This window comes from Dermacentor albipictus, chromosome 5 (assembly GCF_038994185.2).
Source record: "Dermacentor albipictus isolate Rhodes 1998 colony chromosome 5, USDA_Dalb.pri_finalv2, whole genome shotgun sequence".
In the NCBI taxonomy this organism is placed as follows: Eukaryota; Metazoa; Arthropoda; class Arachnida; order Ixodida; family Ixodidae; genus Dermacentor; species Dermacentor albipictus.
In genome coordinates this window covers 63,957,642-63,982,344 of record NC_091825.1, presented here as the reverse complement: position 1 = coordinate 63,982,344, position 24,703 = coordinate 63,957,642, and the positions used below count along the sequence as shown (strand labels likewise).

Below are 24,703 nucleotides of genomic sequence, written 5' to 3'. Positions count from 1 at the left end.
CGCTCTCGGAGGAGGAAATTGCCGATGCGAAACCACGTGACTACTGCCAACGTCCGATGATTCGCCTATCCAAAGCTCCCGGCGCTGCCGGAAAAACCGGCGGACGTGCCGGCGGGACGAGCGTTCGTCGAGACGCTAGCATGCAGTGGCCTAGGTTGCCAAGGTTACGGTGGGCCGTCGCCAACAGCAGCGACGCGGCACTGTGATGACGTTTCAATCTCGATGACTGCTCCGACGACAGGGCTCGGAGCGCCTCAGAGCGCTCCAAGATAGAGGAGAGCAATCGAGAAGAACCAGCCGAACGCAGGGCGCGCACCTTTTTTGAACCAGCCGAAGACAACGCTGCTCGCGAGGACGCTCCAGAGCGCTCAGAAACGACCAGCCGAAGATAGCATAAGTATTTACTACTGAGGGGCTTTGACTTTTGGAAACTAGTGCTTAAATTAATGCCAAGTTAAGATATATGCGACACCGTGAAACCTTGATGTAGCAAGCTCTCAAACCTCCAATAACTTGCCGTCCATAAAATGGGATGTATTTTCAGTTTTAGTATAGCAAAGTGTGTTTATCCGTAATTTCGGTCTAACAAACTTTCACCGCCACTGTAAAGGAAGACAGAGACATTAAATGCAAACTGTACTGCAGGCACCAGTCATATGGTTGAATTACATGCAGTTGTTTGATGACACACCACAGTCGGCAACACGGCCAGGTGTGATGTCAGAATGACGAAAGCTTCCTGCACTAAAGTGTTCAGTGTACATGTGAAGGGCAAAGCCTGCATGTGCTGAGGCAAGCTCGCAGCAGCAGGTTCTGCCTGTTTAAAGCACCATAGATATATAGTTAAGCAGCTATATAACTTAGTAGGTAAAATCTTCACTTTGCTTTGTTGCATTGAAATTTCATCGTATATAAAATTCGGCTTATTGTGCAAATAATTGCAGTCGCCTTTCTTTTTTTACACGGAAAGGGGCTGCAGAATTCTTCTAAATTATTGGGCAATCGAAAACGGGAATTTGAATGAGGAGACAATTAATTTTGACAAATTTGGGAGTCGGCGACGAATGATACAGTTTCATGCTATGTCGACGATATCTTCACATAGGCAATACGAGTTAAGTGAAGCCAGCCACGCCTTCGTGTGCACTCCACCCTCATGGCTGATAGTGTTACCCACACTGGGAAGACGCTATCACGAAAAGCGCTGGCAGAGGGGAGCGAATCTTACATCTGCCTTTCACTCCAACGGATCACCGAAACTCAAGATTACGCAACCTAATAAACGCGCGGGAAGACAGCCAACATGATGCCACGCCATCTCAGCACGCTCACTCTTTGAACACGTGGCAGATGTGCCTCTAAACTAGGGAGCGCTGATGCGTATGCGCTCAGCCGCGCTTACAGCCATGCGCAGCCACGGCCGAGAGATGCGCCAACTTGACCCCCCCACCCCACCGTTCGCGCACGCTTGATTGTATTACCACGAGCTCGCTCCCCTTCCCCTCTTGCCCTTTGCTCGCGCGAGGAGGTGGCACTCGTGCGTGAAGCCACAATCTTTCTTTCTCACCATCGCACACTTTCACTCGCACCTAAAGCACGAAGTGCACAGGGTGCGATGGGAGGTTATCGCATTTCGACTTTGTGCGGAACATGATGCGGCTTCACTTCATCAGTCGCTCTTGTTGGGCTGCATAAGATTTGAGAGGTGTGTTTGCAAGCAGCCACTTCTAATTCAATAATTTGACCATCTGCATCCATGGAAGTTTCCATTTGTCGTGTCGGCATTTCTTTGCTGTGGAAACGAAATTTCGTGATATTGAAATTAGATACAAACTCACTTCACTATATTGAGGTTCTAATACATGTGTTCTATGGACAAGAAGTCATGAAAAGTTACATACTTCATTTTATTGTAGTTTGTCATATTGAGGTTTAACTGTATTGCATAAATGTGTTTACTGCACGGGTGTTAAGTGCAATAGGACAAGGTGTAGTGCACTGAGATACGAATTTCGGCTCACGACGCTTAAGTTGATTACCTTCCAGTCAATGGACTGTCAACTCTGAAAACAGCTGAAAAGGTAACCAATGCACCCCTATGCACTGCATCATTACCGTGTGGAGATAGCGCAACATGGGCTGTAGAGTCGTGGCTGACAAGGTACACACTTAGGAAAGGGTGGTGCAGACCATGCACAGGATATTTCTGAAATGTTTCGGCCCAAATTTAAGAGTGTGGCCTTTACAAAGGAATATACAATCATCATCATCATCATCAGCCTATTTTATGCCCACTGCAGGACAAAGGCCTCTCCCTGCGATATTCTATTACCCCTGTCCTGTACCAAGTGATTCCAACTTGTGCCTGCGAATTTCCAAATTTCATCACCCCATCTAGTTTTCTGCCATCCTCGACTGCGCTTCCCTTCTCTTGGCACCCATTGTGTAACTCTAATGGTCCACCGGTTATTCATCCTACGTATCGCATGGCCTGCCCAACTCCATTTTTTTCTCTTAATGTCAATTAGAATATCGGTTACCTTCATTTTCTCTCTAATTCACACCGCTCTCTTCCTGTCTCTTAACGTTACGCCTAACATTCTTCGTTCCATTGCTCTTTGTGCGGTCCTTAGCTTGATGTCGAGCTTCTTTGCCAACCTCCAAGTTTCTGCCCCATATGTCAGCACTGGTAAAAGGCCCTAATTGTGCTCCTTTCTTTTCAATGATAGTGGTAAGTTTCCAGTCAGAGGCTGACAGTGTCTGCCGTGTGCACTCCAACTCATTTTTTTTTATTCTTCTTTAAATTTCCTTCCCATGACCAGGGTTCTCTGTGAGTAGTTTACCTAGGTAAACATACTCCTTCACAGGCTCTAAAGGCTGACTGGCAGTCTTGAACTCTTGTTCTCTTGCCAGGCTATTGAGCATTATCTTTGTTTCCTGCATATTAATCTTCAGCCCCACTCTTACACTTTCTCTGTTAAGGTCTTCAATAATTTGTTGCAATTCATTCCCAGTGTTGCTGAACAGGACAATGTCATCTACAAACCAAACATTGCTGAGATATTTGCAGTCGATCCTCACTCCTGAGTTTTCCCAGTTTACTAGCTTCAATACTTCTTCCAAGCATACAGTGAATAGCATTGGGGAGATTGTGTCTCCTTTCCTGACCCCTTTGTTCATAGGTGTCTTTCTACTTTTCTCATGAAGAATCAAGGTAGCTGTGGAATCTTTGTAAATATTTTCCAAAATATTCACATATGCCTCCTGTACTCCTTGATTATGTAATGCCTCTATGATTGGTGTTATCTCTACTGGATCAAATGCATTTTCATCATCTATGAAAGCCATATAGAGAAGTTTATTGTACTCTTCAGATTTCTCTATTACCTTATTGATAACATGGATGTGATCCATAGTAGAGTATCCCTTCCTGAAGCCAGCCTGTTCTCTCGGTTGACTAAAGTCAACTGTTGCCCTTATTCTATTGGAAATTATCTTGGTGAATATTTTATACAATACTGAAAGTAAGCGAATGGGCCTATAATTTTTCAATTCTTTAATGTCTTCCTTTTTGTGGATTATTATAATGTTGGCATTCTTCCAGTTCTCTGGAACCCTTGAAGTCATGAGACATTTTGTATAAAGGGTGTGGAATCCTCACCCGTGCTCTTGGGGCAAAGGAACAACAACACAGTAGTGCAATCAATTACTAAAGCATTTATTGCGCCTTTCATAGATCCATGCCTGCTAACCGAGTTGCTATGTACAAAACATTCCGATGGGCGCGCGACAAATCGTGGAAGTCCGACTCACCGTGACTGGATAACGAGCGAATATGTTCGCCCCATGCTGGACACCAACGCCTGGTCGTTCGTGCGTTTGGAGGTGCGTTCGAACGAGGCCTGACGAGACGATCTCGCAGAAGCATGGATCGGCGCACGTGCAGAACGTCTGCGCCGCTTGCCGATCCCGAGCCAAAGAGGAAGAACCTTCTCCTTTCTGCGCCCAAGTAACCCTGCTGTTAGGTGGCGTTAGCAGAGCCACACTCGCGCCATCTCGCGTAGTGCGCTTCAACCACACCGACTGCCGCAGGCAACAGGCCACGTGGCGAAGCCTTATTACATAAGATGGGAGCTATGCGGGAAAACAACATATTGGGGGACGCGTGAGAGTCATGCATCCCCACAAGGGCTGCAAGCTTTTCAAGCATGATGTCTCCATCTTTGATTAAATCTACTGTTATTCCATCTTCTCCTGCCGCTTTTCGCCGGTTCATGTCTTATAAGGCCCTTCTAACTTCATGGCAAGTTATGGAAGGAGTATCTGTGGCCTGGTCATTAATACTTTGAATGCAGGTAGCGTGGCTGCTCCGGGTACTGTACAGGCCAGTATAGAATTCTTCCGCTGCTTTTACTATAATTTTTAGAGTGCTGATGATATAACCCTGCTTATCTCTCAGTGTACACATCTTGGCCTGTCCTATGCCATGTTTTCTTCTCACTGATTTCATGCTGCGTCCATTCTTTTGCTGCATCTTCAGTCTTTTTCACATTATAATTTCGAGTACCCCTTACTTTCATCTTGTTGATCAATTTTGACAGTTCCGCGAATTCCATCTGATCTCTTGAGTTGGACACTTTCATTCTTGATGTTTCTTTATTAGGTCCTTCGTTTACTTGGGAGAGCTTACCTACTGGTTGCCTTGATGGCTTACCTCTCACTTCAACTGCTGCTTCTGAGGCCAGCATGGTTGCGGTTTCGTTCATTACCTCTGTCATCTTCATCTCTCTGTTCTAAAGCTGCACATTTGCTTGCAAGCACTAGCCTGAAATGGTCTGCTTTTACCCTTACTGCATCTAGGTTGGCCTGTTTCTCCTTGACTAACTTTACACTTTCTCTCTTCATATTGAGGTAAATCCTAGACCTGACTAACCTATGATCATTGCACATTACCCTACCTAACACTTATATATCATGCACTATGCTGGGATAGGCAAAAGGTATGAACTATATTGAATTTCTTTTCTCCATTAGGGATTTTCCAGGTCCACTTCCTGTTGCTACACTTCCTGAAGAACGTATTCATTATTCGGAGCTTATTCCTTTCGCAAATTCTGGCAACATCTCTCCTCTAGTGTTCCTAGAATCGATGCCGTAGTTGCGAATTGCTTGTTCACGGGCCTGCTTTTTTCCCACTTTTGCACTGAACTCTCCTATGACTGCGTTATACCGAGTTTGCACTTTTCTCATAGCTAATTCAACATCTTCATAAAACTTCTATTTCATCATCATCATGGCTGGAGGTTTGAGCATAGGCTTGTACCACCTTTATTCTAAACCTCTTATTTAGCTTTATTTTGATTACTGCTACCCTCTCATTAATGCTTTATAATTCGTAAATGTTGCTCACTACCTCCTTATGGATTAGTAATGCTACCCCATTTTGCTTCTTCTCTAGGGGTCCTCTATAGCATAGTACGGGCCGTTAGTCAGCACTGTATAAGCCTCACCTGTTCTTCTAATTGCACTAAGGCCAATAATATCCCACGCAATGCCTGATTGTTCCTCAAAGCCTGGTAAGCTAGCTTCACTCGAAAGGGTTCGTGTGTTGAATGTTGCCAGGTTCAGTTTCCAGTGGTAGTCTGTCCGGGTCCAGAGATTCTCGGCGCCCTCTGCCACATTGCAGGTCTCACCGCCACCTTGGTCAGGTGCTTCGCAGCTGCTAGGGACTGAAGTGAACGGTTAATTGTAGGAATCGTGAGGAAGGTAGTCGCCAAATACTGCACCAGGGAGGCTAATTCCTGTTCTGGTGAGGGAGTATCTTTTGCTAGAGCTTAGTGGGCCTTCCTAATTTGTTTGCACCTGGACTGGTATAACTCCACTGGCTGTCAGCATTTTTCGCCATTGTCAAGCGCCACTCCAAGCTTGAAGATGTAGTGTACTGGAGGAGGATTCGAACTTTTGACCTTCAGATTAGAGGCCCAATCGATGTACTACTTCTGCTCCACACCACCGCCTCAGTCGCATGGCTACAAATGGAACACAAAAGGATTTGAACTTCTTACTATAGCAACCAAGTATCCAAGATAGCTGTCAGATAACCCTTTTGGCGGCGAGGCCACCTTATGGTGCAAAAGATCAGCCTAAAGGATCCTACATGTCTAAAAAACTCACTTGAATTATCCGCAATAGATGGGTTCTGCTGATCACGGTAGGTATCATTATGTGAAATATAAAATATTTCAGGGTAAACAAAATTCTGTTGTAATGAACTAGATTTTTACGTTTTTAACAGTCTTTTACACACTCTATTTTATTTTTAGCAACAGTACCTTGTTTTGGACAAGTAGGTTCACCTTGATAGTGTTCTTAAAACAACACTATGGATGAGGATGAAAATTACACAAACGACAGGAGGAGCGCTGATCTGCATCATTTCCTTTGCGTACTTTTTGCCTTCATTCATAGCGCTGTTTAGAACACTATTATTGATCTCTTTTATTATTTCGCACCTTCAACGCAGTCTTGCTCAAAGACAGTTGCACCACTGATGTTGTGACTAGGTTGTTGTGCAATGGTTACACGTCATAAGTATCCACGTGAACTGCTTTTAGGGAGCAGCAGCTGCAAAAGTGCTGTGACCAGCAGCTACTAAATTTAGCATACTCCCAGTTTGCTTCAAGCATGCTTGTCTTTGTCATCTTTCTTATACAAGGGCAAATCAGAAAGCTTTTGCCCCTGTTTTATATTAGTCGAAATAATGTACACACACTAGTAATTACAAATATACATACTATTCTAAGTACCTTACACTATTTCTTCCACATAGTCCCCCCACCAGTTCAGACATTTGTCCCATCGCAGCACTAAATTTGAGATGCCCCTGTGTCGTCAGCCAGCAATGCATGCGGCCTAGCCGAACGCTCATTGCCATGCAAGCCTTCACGGCCCTTTCGCGAACTCACAACACCACCACCTCACAACTTTTCCAAGCGAGGCACCTTTCCCCATATGTGTCTTACATTTCCCTGTAGATTTCAATGGGCGTTTGCCCCCTTTTTCCCTAGAAAATGAATCTTGCTTCATTGCTCGTACGCCGTTGACATGTTAACCACAACCGCCATCTTCAACAACTGACAGCAGTGCCGTGCTGCGGAGCTACCAGCAGATAAGGCCCGGCCGGTCAAAGAAACATCCGTCCCTGGGAACGCATATGTTGACTTTGCATTTGCAGTCATTATTTGGCTAAAATAAAACAAGGGAAGAGACTCTCTGATTCGCCCTCGTAACATATTTTACCTATCACTACTTTCCTGATGCAGATAATGCAAGTTTTTAGGTCAACTTTGCCACAAGGTACATGCAGTCACTATGCGTGCATGAATCGTAGTTTTTTTCTTGGTCGCCTGCGAAATTCAGTAAGACTATCCTCTAGCACACACATTTAGGAACATTGGATATATGTTAGAGGTTGGCAAATATCAGCTTTTTTAAATACGAATCGAATATGAATATAATAGGTATGGAGTATTTAATCGGATACCAAAAACTACAAGCCGTACATGATGCCATCGAATGTGTCAGCATGTTATCAAACTCTACAGAACTACATGGACTCGCTCAGTGCATTAAAAAAACTAAGGAAAGTTACAAAGACATTCAAAATCTGCCAACAAAAACATAGGCTAAACAAGTCGTACAACTTGGCTATTACCATGCAACTAGATTCAGGGACGCAGTGGACAGAGTGTGTCATTTCTTATAATTTGCTGCACTGTTTAGCTGATGGAGAATGGTAACTAGAGTTTCACGTTTGGCTGTTGTGGAATATTTGGTAAGCTTGAAATATTTGAACATACCAGATAGTTCCTTTTCGAATACAAATAGTTAGTGTTTGGTATTAGATTCGTATTCTAAACTTCAAATATTCACCCGAGCCTAATATCTGTACAAGGTACGATGCCATCTCGAAGCACAGCGCGCGGAATGCTTCCTAGTTACATGAAACCGTAGTGCACACACTCCCTGATTCCCAAGCTCTTTCTTCTCCTTCTTCTTCTTTCTTCCCCCTCCTCCCCCCCTGCAACAGCATCTGCAGCCGGTTTCACGCCAAGCGAGTGGAGGAACTCACCGAGCTGGGCCTACAGAACTGCTCGCTGTTGTTTCTGGTGCTCGCCCTGTCCATCGACCTTGAGGAACCGGTGAGTGCACCACAGAGTTCAGCTAGGAAGCATATGCTATCACCATTATTGTTCTTCTCTCTCTCTCTCTCCTTCCACAATCTCCTTCTCTTTCTCTCTCTTGCCTTCCACAAATCTCCACCATGCATGCGCATACACCTGTATACGCATGCGTGGCAGAGATTTGTGGAAACTATTGACAATAAACTTCAGTTGTAAGTCCAGCGTTGTCCTGTTCATTTCTACTTGTGCTCGCATCCATACTTGCTGGAAACCATTAAACGTTCACCGTGCACCAACTGGCCTAGCAAACTACACTACTAAACTGCATTGTAACAGGCGTGATGCAAGCTTTATTAATTTAGGGTAATGTGTTTTACTGTAAAATGCAGCATAAAATATTTCTGAACGTCTTGCAGTAGGTTCTTATCCTTGCACATATAAAAATTCAATCGTTTGCTCATCCCATGCAACAATCGGTAGTATTTCAGTGATGTACATCCAGTTCCGGCTTCACGCTATTGGCTAGTCACTCATAACACTTCCGGACGACGAGCGATCTGTTCAAGCGACGGCCTGTTTTGTCGCTCGAAGCCGTCATGCACAAAATCGCTCTCCTGGGGTTTAGCCTTCATGCTTGAGATAGTGGTCGTAAATTATTTTTCAGACTAACCAGGCAAGCAAAGATGGCTAGTTCTTTATTGATAAATACGGACTGTAAAATTTGAGCAAAAGTAAAGCAGAAGTAAGCATTAAGCCTTCTTTTAAAGTTGTGAAGTAACAGCACAGCCCACTGTGTGGTGCAAGCTGGCAAGGGCCTTAGTATATCAGCACTATAAACGATATTGCATCATCACAGTGGCTCCATTCTTGAAGTGTATACACATGCTAAGCATGGAGTCATGCATTTTTAATGCACATTCATGGTAATTAAAATGTGTAAATGAAAGGTGTATAGGTTGTTGAGTATCCATTTCAATTTGCACATGTTAAAGGACTATCTGTTAATTCCTGCCCAGTGTCACAAATTTCAGCAAACTAGACAGACCAACATATCTGGAAAGTACAGATGGAAAATAAAGAGATTGCTGAGACCGAGATGGTGCACAAAGAAGCATGAGTTCTGGAAGCTTTGTCCATCAGTTAAAAAGGAGGCGAAACTTGAACTCCACAGGTGACTTTCAAAGCCAGGCAGGCACTACCCTGGTGCAAAAAATAGAAATAAGAAGAGAAGTAGACACCCATGGACTCGACGCTGCTGTCTCCGCCATCTGGTCCACACTTCACCTGGTCGGGCAGTCAGTGTGGTGAGGTGACCGAGGCGCCTGGATTGCGTGGCCGATTTCGCTAGCCTGTGTATCATAGCCACAGGGAGTCTTGTAAATGGCGCCATCAGGCTGTACCTTGGGTCACCAGTGGGGTGCCCACTCAGCTCACGGCTCGCAGCTGTAGCAGCTGAAGCGCAGCTTCCATTGGGTTGCCGCCGTCTCCAGGTACCATCCGTGCCGTCCGGCCTCCAGCTCCTCCTGCCCGTCGTCTTAGAGTGTAACTGGGCTGCTCTCTCTTCTGCTACGTGTCCTTTTTCTACTTTGGCCACGCAGCCGCGCGTGCATTTTTCCACTTCTTTTTTCATATCTTCCGTTCTTTTCAATTGGACACTTTCGTATTTTTCACTTCTTTTTCTTTGTCTTCCACAACCCCCCCGTGCTTTCTTGTCTTTTTCATAGTTTCTTCATTTTCTTATTCGCCCTGTTTCTTTCTGGGCTCATGGCACCCAAACATGCAAATTTTTTAGTTGCACTGATCAGTCATATGTGTAGTCATTTGGGAACGTTCCCTTTTGTAGGCATGCTATAAGGCACTTTTCTCTTTATTAAGGGCGACTGGCCTATGTAAACGTCTTTGACTCGCTCAGGCCCTCCGGGTGCGGGCGCGAGCTCCCCGTGGCTTTCCTCCCTCCTCCTTTCCCTCTTTCTATTTTATCTTTCTATTCCATCTTTCCCTTAGCAAACCCACCGCATTTCTGGCTAACATTCCTGCCTTCTCTCTTTATTTCCTCCTTGAGTATAGCATATAGAGTATAGAAAAAGGCTCGAGTATAGCGAAGAAATTGCACCAGATATAGTTGAACCAAGGTCCATCAATACTTCTCATCTTGTCATGAAACTTCCCTGAAAGCTTCATATAGGGACAGAAGGTGGCACCAGAGGTGCTGGCGTTGCTAGAAGGTGAACAATCGGCTGCGCCAGATGGCTAGGTTGCACGATCATGTGAATCTTTCACAAGGAAAGGCACCTCTCCCACATTTATTTCAGCTTATTTGTAGAGTGAATATGCAACGGCAACTTGTCGCAAAATAGCGTAATGTGTGATGCGTTTGTGTTTAAATTATACACGACACCGTTCTATGGTCGTTGTCGCCCCCCTTCCCCCTGGTAGCCTTCCTGGCACAAACTTTTTTGTTCGGCTGTCTCCATTTGCACTATTTGCATATTTGGTTAGCTAGTTCAGTGTCTTAGTTGGGTTATTAGTAAGTTAATTATATTTGCTTAGTTATAGTCAGGTAGGTTGTTATTGAATAATTTCGTTATTTCAGTTAGATAACTTAATCAGTCGGTTATCTTTGTTAGGTTGGTAATTAGCCATAATTAGTTTAGTAATTAGATTATTAATTATTTAGTAATAATTAGTAATAAATTTAGTAATCTGGTAGTTAGTTTAGTAACTAATTTAATAATCAATTGGTTAGCTTTGTGAGTTTGAAATGCAGGTTTTTTTACTTGCAATTACATAAAAGTGTGACGTGATCTTGCTTTGCAGTAGGTTTTTCGCGATGAAGTAGTCCAAGTGTACAATTTGAATTATAAACTAAGTCGCTGTTGCGAAAGCAGTTGAGCCTGGAAATTAAACAAGGCGTTACAGTTTTTTCGAAATTGTTTGTGTTTAAGTTTCTGAACACTGTACAGAAACAGGGCGGCGCTTTGCACACTGTGCCGACAATATTCACACACCAATACGGACAGTCAACCCTTGTGCAACAGCAAGCGTATGCACAGAACGTCTGTTCGGCGTCTGCCACAGTCCGCCGTCTACTTATGTCAGCGTCGTGGTGCGTCCACTGCGGGCGCTATATGAAGCTCTCCCATAGCATTACACGGAAGTTTTATGACCAGACAGAAAGTATTGAAGAACCCTGGTTGAACAATTGTGAAGTCCAGGCTGGACTTTGGACAGTGGCAAAACAGACTTCTAGGACTAGGACATCCAAAGGGCATGAGAACTCCCTTACACAGCTTCGCTGTCTTTCATGTACAAGTTGCTTTAGTCGGCATGTATCTACAAAGGTTTGTTTCGAATTGTATTAGAAGAAAGAAAGACATCCACTGTTGGGATAGTCTGGTACCAGGCGTATAAGGCCTCACTGGTGTCGGATGCTCGTGCAGGTCGAGCGGATGCTGTCGGTGCTTGCGCTGGTGCCCGTTGAGAGCCCGGTGGAGAAGCTGCAGGTGGCCCTAAGGAGCCTGTTTGCGGTGCTCCTCCTGCTGCAGGCGAGCTCAGCCGACCTGGCTAAGGTGGCACAGAGAACAGCCGGGTGGTTCTTCGAGCGCTGCGTGTGAGTTGCTTGGCCCCCACCTGTGCCTAAGACTTGCTGCCTTCACATTTATCATGACAGAAATTATGTAAACACTACAGGCAAATTTTTCGCAGATTGTCGCCATCGCCGCAATATTCCTTATTAAGTGCATGACGATGAGCAAAACATGAACAAGGTGAATGCTGGAGCCAACATTTCGACAAGTGGACTTGTCTTCTTCAAGGCGACATATGCTTTCCTCGCCACATCTCCCCGTCTTTTCTCTGGATTATTAAGTTCACGTGTGATAAGAATGAGCGACTTGCACCCCATGTGCTGCAGGTGCAAAAGTGAGCCGAGAAGGATGGTATTGAAATATTGAACATTTTTGAAACACTGTCTTTAACAAAGTATGAAGTGGCATTTTCCAAGGCGTCTGTGAGTGAGCCAAGTGAGCACGCGCTGTCGTGTGTCTCTTGTAGATGCAAACCGCCATTCCTCGTGAGTCACTGCAGACACAAGGTGCGTTGATGCGAAGTTGCATGCATTGTCAAGAATGCGTCTGGTCTGGACTTTAAGCAAAATTCTCTTACCAAAACATGTGTAACATGTAACGCGCAAGCCTGGTTGTCGCGCTTAAAGTGAACTTTGTGGTGACACCTTCAGGTCGGTAATGCGACCGTGAGGGTCATTTGTCATTTTTTAACTTAAGTTTGCAATCTCCTACAACTGAGAGGACCACCGGGCAGCTCTTCGGCTGATACAGAATTTTGTGTGGCGCCCATTTGATGGAGAACTAACATAGTCTCCAGTGTTACATTGTACTCGGTGCACAGGAAAAAATGCACAAGTTTTTCGTCTCGCAAAATAGTGCGTTAGAGATCCTGCATGGTTTCACAATGCCAAAACTTTTTTTTTGGTATTTGTTGGAAGTCCATATAGATTTACTTGTTCTGGTTGCTTTGTAGATGTCAGTTGCCTCATTAGAGGGTTTTGAGTAACTATTGGGCCTACTAGACAAATGTACTGTTTTCTTATGTTTCACTAGGACCTTATGTTCCTTACTGTAGCTTAGCCTGGCCATTCAAGGCTCATGGAAATATTCTGTTGTTTTAAACGTTGTGGCCATACCTGCCTTCCTATTGCTTAACCTCTGCATCAGTCTAGAAGTAGAAATAAAGCAGGAGTACTTGAGCTGATGTTTCCATCCTTGCCACCATCTCTTCTATTACTGATATCTTTTGCAATGCAACCTAATAGTGCAGAAAAACCTACTTCCAGCATTTCGCACATGATACTCTGTAGCGATTTTATTTGTGGCATTGATATAATTGTGGCCAACCCAATGGGCCTAGTGTGAGTGTAAGAACTCCCTTGTCTCGTCAACAGAGGTCTGGGGCCACAGAGTGGGAACGCCACCATTCAGTCATTGCGGTCCTTGCTGCTGCCTGTCTACACTGAAGGAATCCGGGAGCTTATGGATGCCAGCTCACAGCTAGACTGCTCAGAGCACGCACTGCTGGGTAAGCACTTTAACCATAGTGTAACACTTACCGTGAGGATCGAGCACAAATTCAGTCATGCTTTATTGTTTCGCGGAATGTCAGTGAAAATGTTCAATGTCACACGCACTGCAGCATCCATTTCCTTGCTTGCCAACTCTCCCAAGTGTTCCACAAAGTTCATGAATTTGGGCTTGTTTCACAATGTCACAAATGTTGCATCGAGATTGATGAAAAATAAATTCCATTTGCGAAACAGTCTCGCTTGTTGGTCTCTGAACCTTCCATTGGAAGTGTTTTGGTGGCAAAAGAAGGCAAGAGGGGTATACATGCTTCAAGAAAGTTTATATACAGACGAGTACCTGAATTGAATGAAATTGCTACCGATAGAGTCACTATGATCGAAAAACATTGCGTCGTTTGTCAGTGTCTGCTCTTGCAATCTTGTTGCTGCTTGTGCAATGCATCTAAAGATAAACCATGATTAATAAAGTATGTGTGTACCCCACAAAAGGCTTGTCTCGGGGTAGCTGGCAGTTGGCCACAACCAATGCTGTCAGTGCCAACAGCTGTCAGTCTGTACGTGCAACTTGGTAACAATTTGTTTCAGTCCTACCAGTGGTGATTTGCGACAAGGAAGGTGCAGTAGTTGCCTTACTTACAGCTACCAGTATGGGTAGACATACTATGAATGGTCATAATAGTGCCTACCACAGAACTAGAACCACAACAAAAACGAAACTGCCTTTGTGTTTATAACAATGCAACAGAAGACAAAGGAGAAGAATGTGCAAGCAAGCTTTCAGGCATTATAAGAAGAAAATCTGGCTTGTTTATTTTTATTCAACAGAAAGAAAGAAAGCAAAATTCGTGACATTTGGCCATTCCGACTGGGTCACGCTGGGACTCCGAACATTTACTGGTCCGGAGTCCCAGATGGTCTCGCTAAATTCAGGACAGTTGCCAACCCTCCTCACAGCCCGCTTTGCAGCTTCTGGATGTTAAACCCCGTAATTTAACTTAATTTAATTTAATTTAGGTTGTTTCCGTCGTGTATCAACATAATGACAACCCTCTTTTTTCTTTTCCTTCTGTCCTATTCATTCTTGGTTGACTCTCCAGTGCCCGAGATGGCCTTGCTGCTGGACCAATGTTCCACTTCCCAGCAAGAGGACGTGCTAGGAACCATCCATGAAGTGGCAGAAAAGCTGAGGTGACCACAGTTGGCCATTTGCATTTGCAGGGAATGTCTGTAACTGGTGTGCTACTTTTCACAAGTTTGTTGTGGAATGTCTAACTGTACTACCATAGAGTTAGTACTACACTGTAGCTATGCATGCTATGCCACCTTTGGACCAGTAAAGTGCGCAAGTGCAGTGTGCAGTGCACGTATTGGTCATGTAAAGGAGGAGACAGCAACGTGCAGTTGTGACATGACTCTTCAAATAAATCCATCAGAAATGAAGATGTGGGGCTACGGCACGAGACTGGAAAGCAAAAATTGACTGGTGGGCTAAATATTAGTTCATGATCAGCCAAAAGCAGCACTAGAAGACTGGACAAAATAGGAAGGAGCATAGACATTGCACTGTGTGCTCCTTTCTATCTTGTCCTACCTCCTAGCACTGCTTTTTGGTGCGAAACAGAATAAAAGCAAGAGTTCTGCCAAAGAGGAAGTTCTACAGAAGCAGTGGGGAAAAAAATGAGATGAAGAAGGAAAAATAGAGGTTTGGAATCAAGACAGGCAAGAGGGCAAGCTGGGTGCAAAGAAGGCATTTTCCACTGCTCCAAGCTCACGAGTGAAGCCGTCAGCCATCAGGTCCACACCCAGTGCCATCTACTGGGCCAGGGCAATATTAAAGAGCTGTGTTCACTGCATTATCCTGGGCACAGGATGATGCAGTGTTCGAAGGCATGCTGGAGGAGGGAAACCTTACATAGTAAGGTTTCCCTCCTCCAGCAGTGGCAAAATTTGCGTTCTTGGTATTTCAGGTGGGTAATATAACATTGCAGATCAAATATTTTTTTTTAGTATCCCCTTAACAGCAGAAGCTATTTTTCTCTTGGTTTTGAGCTGTACAAAAGGTTGCTATGTCAATAAGGTAATCTTAGAGACAGGCCATAGTGTCAAGTCGTAAAAGCAAGTTATTGAAAAATCCAGGCAGGTGATGAGCAGCCACACTTTTTGTTTTTGTCTTGCTGTCCAATTCTACAAAAAAAAGACACCATTTAACATCTTTTGACATCTTGTCTCCCGGTGTCTGCAGGATGGTCCACAAGCGGGCTCTTTCTCGGAACCTTGAAAGAACTGATGGTGACAGAAAGCTGCTGGCACAGCACCGGGGTGAGAAATCTGCATGGCATATTCTTTGTTGAGATATTCATAGTCTCTGTAATACCTGGTATTGATGTGCGGTATCTGTGAATAGGGGCCCTGCTTGCCCTTCTGTGAAGGGCAACATATCGGTGGGGCCGGTTTCAATGCACATTATTTCTTTTAACTGACTCTCTTACTACTAGAAGAAGTAAATTTGTTATTGCTTAGGTGCTTATTGGTGTCAGACTATAGGGGAAAATGAATTGTGATAGTTGTAAGATGGCAGTAAGGAGTAGTAAAATAAAACAAAGAATAAATGCTGCACAATAACACATGCAATTTAGCAGTTGCCGTGGTAAATAGCGTTCTTGAAGTTTGAGGTGTTCAGAATGGCAGTAAGGTGGGCAGGAAGATGGTTCCAGTTGATGTTCCAAAATCTGCGGATTCTTAGATGTCCATGTATGCTTCACGACAGCCGGAACAGTAGACTAGCAGACGACGCAGAGAGTGGACACCGTGGCGCATTGGTTCAGAAAACCTAAGATGAGGCCGGAGGAGAAAAATGCTGGAGAACATCTATTTTCTTCTTATTATTATTACTGTTGTTGTTTTATTGCAGAGGCGACGACGCATTGGCTTTTGCTAGCACATGCTCCGCCCAGACAAGTGTCGCCTAGCAACTAAGGCGCGTCTCTTCCTTCTTTTGACTTTCATTTTGTGCTTGCCTCTTTCTTTTGCTCTTCTTTCTGCTGCCTTACTAGCTACACATGCATTGAAATGTAACCTCCATGCTTGCGGGGATGCCACATGGTCGCACTTTTCGGGTGCTGTGGTTTACACACACTTTCACTTCGGAATAGTTCAGGTGTCCGCCTCAAGCAAGACACCTGCGGTTTCCATGGCAAGGAATGTGAAAAGTGAACAAAAAAAGAGAAACATTGCCCTTTGGAGGCAACATGGAGCTTCCTCCTTGTTGGTGGTTTTCTGGGCATCAGCGTCTCTATTGTGCACGTCACTCTTACCATACGGTGCTTGGGTGGTGCATGGCAGCGGAATCTACGGAAAATAGCAATAGGGTGGGCCGAGAGCCAACAGAGACTTTTTTGCAAATAGCTCATACGGTGACAACTGATGGGCTGATGGGTCGAAGTGTTAATTTTGCGGCCTTCACTGTAACGACTTTCTGAATTAAAAAAAAATCCACTTCCCTTGAGATTCGTTATATCGAGATTTCGCTGTATGTTTTTTTTTTATGTGTGTGGTTTTTTATGTGTGTGTGTGTCTTTTTTGTTGGTACATCAACAAGCAGAGATTTTTTCCCCACTTCAACTTCTACCCGGTTGTATGTTTATCATGTTCTGCTATGTGTTCACCTTAAGCCTAAGGGCTGCAGTATATGCAGTCAAGTGCTTCGCCATTGCCACCAGCAAAACATGCCCCAAAGCACAATGCAGCTAAACAACATGCTGCAGCACAGCCCACAGCCGATGCTGTTAAAGCACGCTGGATCTATGTCACGTGCTCCATGTCACATTTTGTCCAGTGTTGACACAGCTTGCATGCGCTGACATATCGGCGGACAGAGCAGTTGAGACAAGGCCAGAAAAAATGGTGCCAAATGTGGTCATACTTCCGAGAGATGCCAAGGTGCCCGACGGTTGGAAAGTCGTGCAGTCGTTGGGGTACAGTATGTTGAAGATGAGATGGAATGAACGTTACCAGCTCGGGCCTGTTGGCGTGCATGTTTTGGCGATACAGAGTTTCATTCTGGGGTACGAACGTGCAAAGGGTTAGGTACGATGGGTCAGAAAGGTGTTGGATCAGCTGCCGTAGTGATTCATTACACGGTTGTTCAGTACCAGTGTCTACCAAGGCGGAGAGCACGAGAACGCTGATCGGTGCAGCATCCACTAAAACGTCCGGTGCATCGACGAGATTACGAAACAGGCAGTCGGTGTCCTGATGTAAACGATCCAACCTGTAGACCACTGTGCATGTGTATTTTTGGAGGTGTAGGGCTCTGCAACCAATACGACCGGTGGGATCCTTGAGCGAAGAAAGTCAACAAAGCACATGATTATCAGTGGTAACTGTAAGTGGTCGACAATATAAGTAGGGTTGGAACTTGCGCACTGCCCAAGTGAGTACGAGACAGTAGCACTCGGTAATCAAGTAATTACGCTCAAACGCGGAGAGAAGGTGGTTGGCGAAGGCAATAGCAGGCAATGCCTACACTGGCACTGGACAGGAATTGCACCTATTCTGTTACCACTGATATCGGTGGGAATTTCTGTGGGAGTAGGGGCACCGAAATGTGTGAGAACTGGAGTCATCGTGAGTAGCGTGATGAGGTCTGAGAAAGCATTCGCTTGTTAAGAGCCCCAGCAGAAAGGAATGTCTTTCTCCACAAAGTTAGTCAGAGGACAGGCAACATGCGTGAAATTTCTCGCAAGTTAGCAGAATTAACATCATGGGCCAATAAAGCTTCAAACATCTTTGGCACACGTTGGCACGGAGAAATTCTGCACCCTACTAACTGAAGTGGAGTCTGGAGGAACGGTCAACCCCAATGAGTCAACAAGATGGCCGAGCATGGTTATTCGGCAGTGACCGAAGTGGCACTTAGGCAAATTGACCTGCAGGTGCACGGTGCAGTAAACAGAAAAAACAGACAAAAGTCATTCAAGATGGGTTGCAAAAGTTGCAGAAAAATACCCATCATTATCAGGTATTTCATCGTCAAGTAGCATAAACAAATGGACCATATAAAGCCACGCCAGAGCACATCCGTCGTCCGTTCAAAGCTTGCAGAGGCATTGCACTAGCCAAAAGACATTACCCTGAACCGATATAGGTCATCGGGTGTGATGAATGTGGTCTTCTCATGGTCCAGTTCATCATCGGTAATTTGCCAACATCCACAGCAAACGTCTATTGATAAAAAATAAGTCGTACCGTAAAGGCAATCCCGGCCTTTGGGTGTTCATCGAGGACACTAGGGATACTTACTATGAGCCTCATACAACACAAGAAAAGAGAAAGAAAAAGAGTGTTCGGTACTTATTTGCAATACCTATAACCAAGCCCCAGAATGGTAAAGTTTAGTCACACATCGCACTCAATGTGACCCTCCTATATAGCAAACATAAATGAGGTGTAACATACAGTTATGTTGGTTATCGATAAGCATAGCTGATTACGCCAGTATGAAAGATTTGAGCCCTTGCTTAAAATTTTTGCGAGGGTAGTATTTTGCGACATGTATGTAACTTCGCTTGCACCTTTGCCATAGCCTTCCCCGCATTTTTGCTAAATGTATTCTTGGTGGAAGTTGTAGTTCTGCAACTGAAAAGAGCTGAATTCTGTGCACCCAAAGAACACTGATAGCATCCTTTGCATAGATAAATTATAGCAAAAAGCCACAATAAACCTCGGCAGTGACCGAAGTGGCACTTAGGCAAATTGAGCTGTAGGTGCACGGTGCACTAAACAGAAAGAACAGACAAAAGTCATTCAAGATGGGTTGCAAAAGTTGCAGAAAAATACCTATCATTATCAGGTATTTCATCGTCAAGTAGCATAAACAAATGGACCATTTAAAGCCACGCAAAAGCACATCCGTCGTCCGTTCAAAGCTCGCAGAGGCATTGCACTAGCCAAAAGACATTACCCTGAACCGATATAGGTCATCGGGTGTGATGAATGTGGTCTTCTCGTGGTCCAGTTCATCATCGGTAATTTGCCAACATCCACAGCAAAGGTCTATTGATAAAAAATAAGTCGTGCCGTAAAGGCAATCCAGAGGGTCATCAATGCGTGTAAGTGGGTAGACGTCTTGGTGATTTTGTTTAGGTGACCATAGCCCACACAGAATCACCAGCTGTTGTCCTTCTATTTGACCAGAACAACAGGGAAACCAAGGGGCTGGAAGAGTGCTCAATAATTCTCTTGGCTCTGGCTGACGTGGCACCATTCTGCAAATTGCAGCATTCAGGCACTTTGTGTGTGCAATCCCTGCACATGGCCTGCATTGGGGAGCGCTTGCAGTGACAAAATTCGGTACTGTGTCAGCTGGGGTGGCCCATCTGCAGCATCGAGCAAGAGAGGCTCTTAGGTACACCTGACATGTGCCACAGCACAGGTCTCTAAACTCGATTCCAAACATAGCAGTCAACGCTGTGGAAGCTAGAGAGACTTCTTGCAGTAGCTTCGTTTGCAGTGGGATATAGTTCAGTTTTCTTTTTTTTTTTTGCCGCAATTGTTCGCAGCTGTTTTTCATATGGGCTCAGTAATCGAATGAAACAAGTTTTAATCCTTAATAAGAAACACTGTGGTATAAGGCTGCTAATGCATTGCTTTTTATTTTTATTGCATTTTAATGCATTTTTATTTTTGTTGGTCTTTTGGGGATTTTTTATTTGCAACCCGATGCAAGGACCCTCACGTGCATGCTTGTGCGAGCGAACGTTGGTTGGCATGCAGCAAAGCGTGGACGGAACGCACAGAGTGGTAACTTTTCTTGACCAAACTGTTTGCGTAGCTTCCACAACGTTGACTGCTATGTATGGAACGGAGTATACACTGAATACCATTGAATATTTGAAAAATCTAATAGTAGATATTTGATTTGCAAATTGTATTATTCAAACATTCACAATTTCATTTGATTTGGTATTATCTAAATATTCGCACACCCCTAGTTACAAATAATTCTTTAACCCACATTTTTTTGGCATTTCCATGCATTATACAACATTTGCACAGTGTCCTCGGTGAATTAAACGAGGCACATTGTGTTTGCTTGGTGAAAGTAAGGGCCAGGTAATGGGTGGTGTGTCGGCTAAGTACGAAGTGGATGGGTTTATTGTGGCTTTTGCTATAATTTATGTATGCAAAGGATGTTATCAGTGTTCTTTGGGTGTGCAGAATTCAGCTCTTTTCACTTTCAGAACTACAACTTCCACCAAGAATACATTTAGCAAAAAATGCGGGGAAGGCTATGGCAAAGGTGCAAGCGAAGTTAAATACATGTCCAAAATACCACCCTCGCAAAAATTTTAAGCAAGGGCTCAAATGTTTCATACTGGCGTAATCAGCTGTGCTTATCGATAACTAACATAACTGTATTTTACACCTCACTTATGTATGCTATGTAGGAGGGTCGCATTGAGTGCGATGTGTGACGAAACTTTACCGTTCTGGGGCTTGGTTATAGGCATTGCAAATAAGTACCGAACACTCTTTTTCTTTCTCTTTTTTTTTGTGTTGTATGAGGCTCATAGTAAGTATCCCTAGTGTCCTCGATGAACACCCAAAGTCACTTTGTTTATATTTGTTTAAAATTAGTGGCTGATTGTAAGTTTTGAGTAAATGAAGTTCGAATTGTGTGGACAATTTACAGCCTTAGCAATACATTAAGTTTACAGTCTCTCCAAACCACCGTAACTGTGCTTTAGTAACTACACATAATTTAACCTGATGCTCTTCGGGAATCCGTACATACCAACAGGGTCACATGTTGTAAAAATGGGGGAACACTATGGCCAACTTTTTAGCAATTAAAATGTGTGTGGATGAATTACTGCATTTGTAAGAATTCTTTACCAAGTGCCTGAAAACGTTGAAATCAGGCAAGGTTTCAAATGGGCCACTCATATTTAAGCAGCGTTTTAAAGTGTGTGATATAATTACTGGCAGCTGAAACAATATTCCAGCTGTATGAAAGAGACAGCTTCGCTAGAAATTGGATTGTGATTCTGCTAGGTCACACAAGTCTGCAGGGTTATTGTGTCGTGATGTTTAATTTACGCATGCTTTTTTAGATTAGGTCATGATGCCGTGATTGCAATTAAGCTGATTGGCTTTTAAAGATGTTATTAATTCTGACTTTCATTGAAGTAAATACTTATTGCTTGCCTATCACCCTATCCAAGTGTGCACGTAAATGAGCACATACACTAATGACACATGTATATGTACTGTCAGCATAAATTCAAAAGCAAATAAATTGAAAACAATCGGAATGCGTCCTTGCGTTTCCAGGTATGCCTGCATCTCTACAAGTTACCTAATTTGGGCTCCGAGACATACATCTGGAACTGCACCATGCTTAGAAATTGGCTGCAGAGTGCTTGCGCATCTCACTACCTTGTAATTAGCGTAGCAGGGGCCTGGTCTGCTTTCTTGGTGTACTTGTTTGTTTGACTTTCAATTTATGTTGATAGTACATGTGTGTGTATGCTTGTTGCTATTACTGGGTGCAAATACGCTCGTCATTACGGTTGCCAGGCCTTACTAGACATAAGACTGCTGCCACCCTCTATTGCAATCTCCAAGCGCCCCCATCTTCATGCAGGCTTCAGTGAAGCCATCTTCAAAAGTACGCTGCAGTTTCTGCACAAGGCATTGGCGCTACCTGTCCAGGCTGCATCACCAGCCACCTGCTTCACCGACCTGGCCGTGAACCTCACGCTTCTAGCACTTGACCTGTGAGCCCCTAGTTGCATAGTATTGTAGAAGTGACTCACGTTTTCCTTATCTAGGTTTGCTTGCAACCGGCTCAATGTGCTGATACTTTTTTATAAATTGTATGCACTTCTGTTGAGGTGGACTTCCAGCAACTCGAACAGGATCCCATGCTCTTCACCTGCCTTGAAAGCAGCTCTCTGTTTTTATTCTTGGCTGAGTTTGATTGCTCCATAGATAGCAGCAATGCTGGTACCTTACGCTCTCTTTTATAATCCTTTCTGGCATCGCACTTTAGCATACTATAAAGAAGAAACTTATTGATGCGATCCTGTTTTGTACGATATTCTGGCACTAACACCTGCAATTTAAAACATGAAAAACAACCCAGTACAGTTATGCATTGTTTGAATGGTTAATATGTCCCCGGAGAATGCAATGTTTTGGCACCAAGATGCAGTGCATCACAAAACTGCAATTAAATGATACGTTTTCTGGCAGCTAGATTCCATGTGAACAAGAAAAGACGTGAAGCATACGCGGGTGAGAGCAGTACATTGCAACCACGGCAACTTCTCCGAAATACTCGCCCGCCATTGTCACATGGAAATGACAGCATGCACTCAGTTTCCTCTTCTGGTACCATTAAATTTCGCAAGTCGTTGCACGTTGCATACTCACATTCACAGCTATTGCCACCTACCCTATTGCAACAAGCACCCTCATCTCTCTGTTTCATGGGGTATGCGGCATAGTGCCGTTTAAAGCCTACTGCATGCTTTTAATGGGCAATGAGCGAATAGCGCCGCTGTTTCCTGCTGCAGGTGATGCTAAGCGAGCCTCATATTATGTATGCCCTGGCAGCATCTCATTTCAGTAGCAGCATCCACCAGCTCGATTTTATTTTGGTTTCCTGTAGCCATTGTTAAACACTACACAGCAGGAAAATGACAAAGTGCTCCTTCTGGCAGCATCACGTTCTCGCGTCACCCACCAGCTAGGTTTCGTGTTGGTTTCCTGCTACTGTCTTATAACGCTATGCAACAGGAAAACAAGAAACCATGTCTTGTGGTGCAACGATTCTCGCCGAGTGGGCACGTCAAATTTCCTGCCAGAATGCTTTGTCTAAAGAAGCTGCTGACCCAGTGGAATTCGAGCAGCGCAAATGTGTTTAGGCTTGTGAAAGTCGCTAGAACGAAAACATGCATCTTGGGCTGCTTGGGCCAGCTGGTTGGATGCGCATTGGCATCTTGTATTGTAACAATTTGCACGATGCTTCTCATTATGTAGTTGTCAACTACAATTGAGTCTGAAAAAAAAAATAAAATCGAGGAAAAACGTATGATCCGAAGTCACTCAAACATTTGGCGGACTCACTTGTCCGATATACAGTTAAACCTCGATACAGCAAACTTCGATATAATGAAATTCTCAAAATAACAAAGTATTTAACTTTTTATAACTTGTTGTACACAGAACACCATGTATTAAGAACTTCAATATAGCAAAGTGTGTTAACACACTTTCAACATAACGAAACTTCACTGCCGCAACAAAGGAATCCTGAGCCAGTAAATGGAAATATCCGCGAATGCAGATGGTTGAATGGTTGAGTTACAAGCGGCTGCTTGCAAGCAAACCTGTCAAATCACACACCGAGCAACGAAGAACAACCAAATCAAGTGGAGCAGCGTCATATTCTGTATAAAGTCAAAGTGAAATAAGATCCTACCACCCCTCGCGCGCTGTATGCCATGGGTGCAAGTGAAAGCGTGCGAGGGTGAGCGGAGAAGGATGGCGCTTGACTATGATCGTCTTCCCACACAAGCAAGGTGACGAGGGAGGGAGGGGGGAAGGGGGGTGAAAGGCAGGTTGGCACGCATCTCCTTTTCTGGTGCAGCCACTGGTATGCATGGCTCTCTGCGCGGCTCGCACGCCCTGTTTTAGAGGTAATCTGCCACTTGTGCGAAGAGTTGGCATGCAAAGATGGCATGGCAACACGTGCGCTGTCTTCCTGCACATTTATTACTGAAGGTTGTGTGATCTTGAGTTTCGCAGACGCGCTGAGGCAGCAGGCAGACGGAGCATTCGCTTCCTACTGCTGGCACTTTTCTGCAGGCAACACTATCGGCCGCGGGAGCGGAATAGACGCAAAATCGCGGCTGGGTCCGCTTTGTACTACCGGTCAAGATATCATTGATACCGCATGAAACTGCATCTTTCGTCACTGACTCTCAAATTGAAAATGATTTTTTTATATTAAAATTTGCTTTTTTTTTGCGGCCCCTTCCGTGTAAGAAAAGTCTATCGGCGACTTTACTTATTTGCATAAAAAGGTTGAATTTTTATCTAAGGAAATTTTGATGTGATGAAGCAAATTGCCGATTTTAGCTTCTTCGTTATATTGAGGTTTAACTGTATCCATGTTTGATATATCGATGTTTGATATATCCAAGATCCACACTGTATGCGTATTCGAAACAGCTACCTGTGCATGGCACTACACATCGCTAAGTCGCAGCAACCTTTCCCTCATTGCAGGCCATCATCACAGGCGGTTCCAGTGAAGGCCAACTTTTCAAGCCTTTTTGAACATTTTGGCTATTCACCTCACACGCATCCCAGGTAAGCTATGCCAAAGCCACACTTCCTCTCGCTTCTCTTC

General features: G+C 44.3%; 1 protein-coding gene across 5 annotated transcripts in view; it reads left to right on the top strand.

Annotated features, from left to right (window-relative positions):
* Positions 1 to 24,703, top strand: part of LOC135911737 (protein MMS22-like) — a 164,498-nt gene that overhangs the window by 104,400 nt on the left and 35,395 nt on the right. For all 5 annotated transcript variants that reach the window (XM_065444083.2, XM_070538428.1, XM_065444084.2 and 2 more), the window contains 7 exons: positions 8,090 to 8,201; positions 11,624 to 11,793; positions 13,144 to 13,277; positions 14,379 to 14,469; positions 15,524 to 15,600; positions 21,929 to 22,061; positions 24,580 to 24,663. In XM_065444083.2, the coding sequence (XP_065300155.2) occupies positions 8,090 to 8,201; positions 11,624 to 11,793; positions 13,144 to 13,277; positions 14,379 to 14,469; positions 15,524 to 15,600; positions 21,929 to 22,061; positions 24,580 to 24,663 (801 nt within the window). The remainder of the gene's footprint in view (positions 1 to 8,089; positions 8,202 to 11,623; positions 11,794 to 13,143; positions 13,278 to 14,378; positions 14,470 to 15,523; positions 15,601 to 21,928; positions 22,062 to 24,579; positions 24,664 to 24,703) is intronic.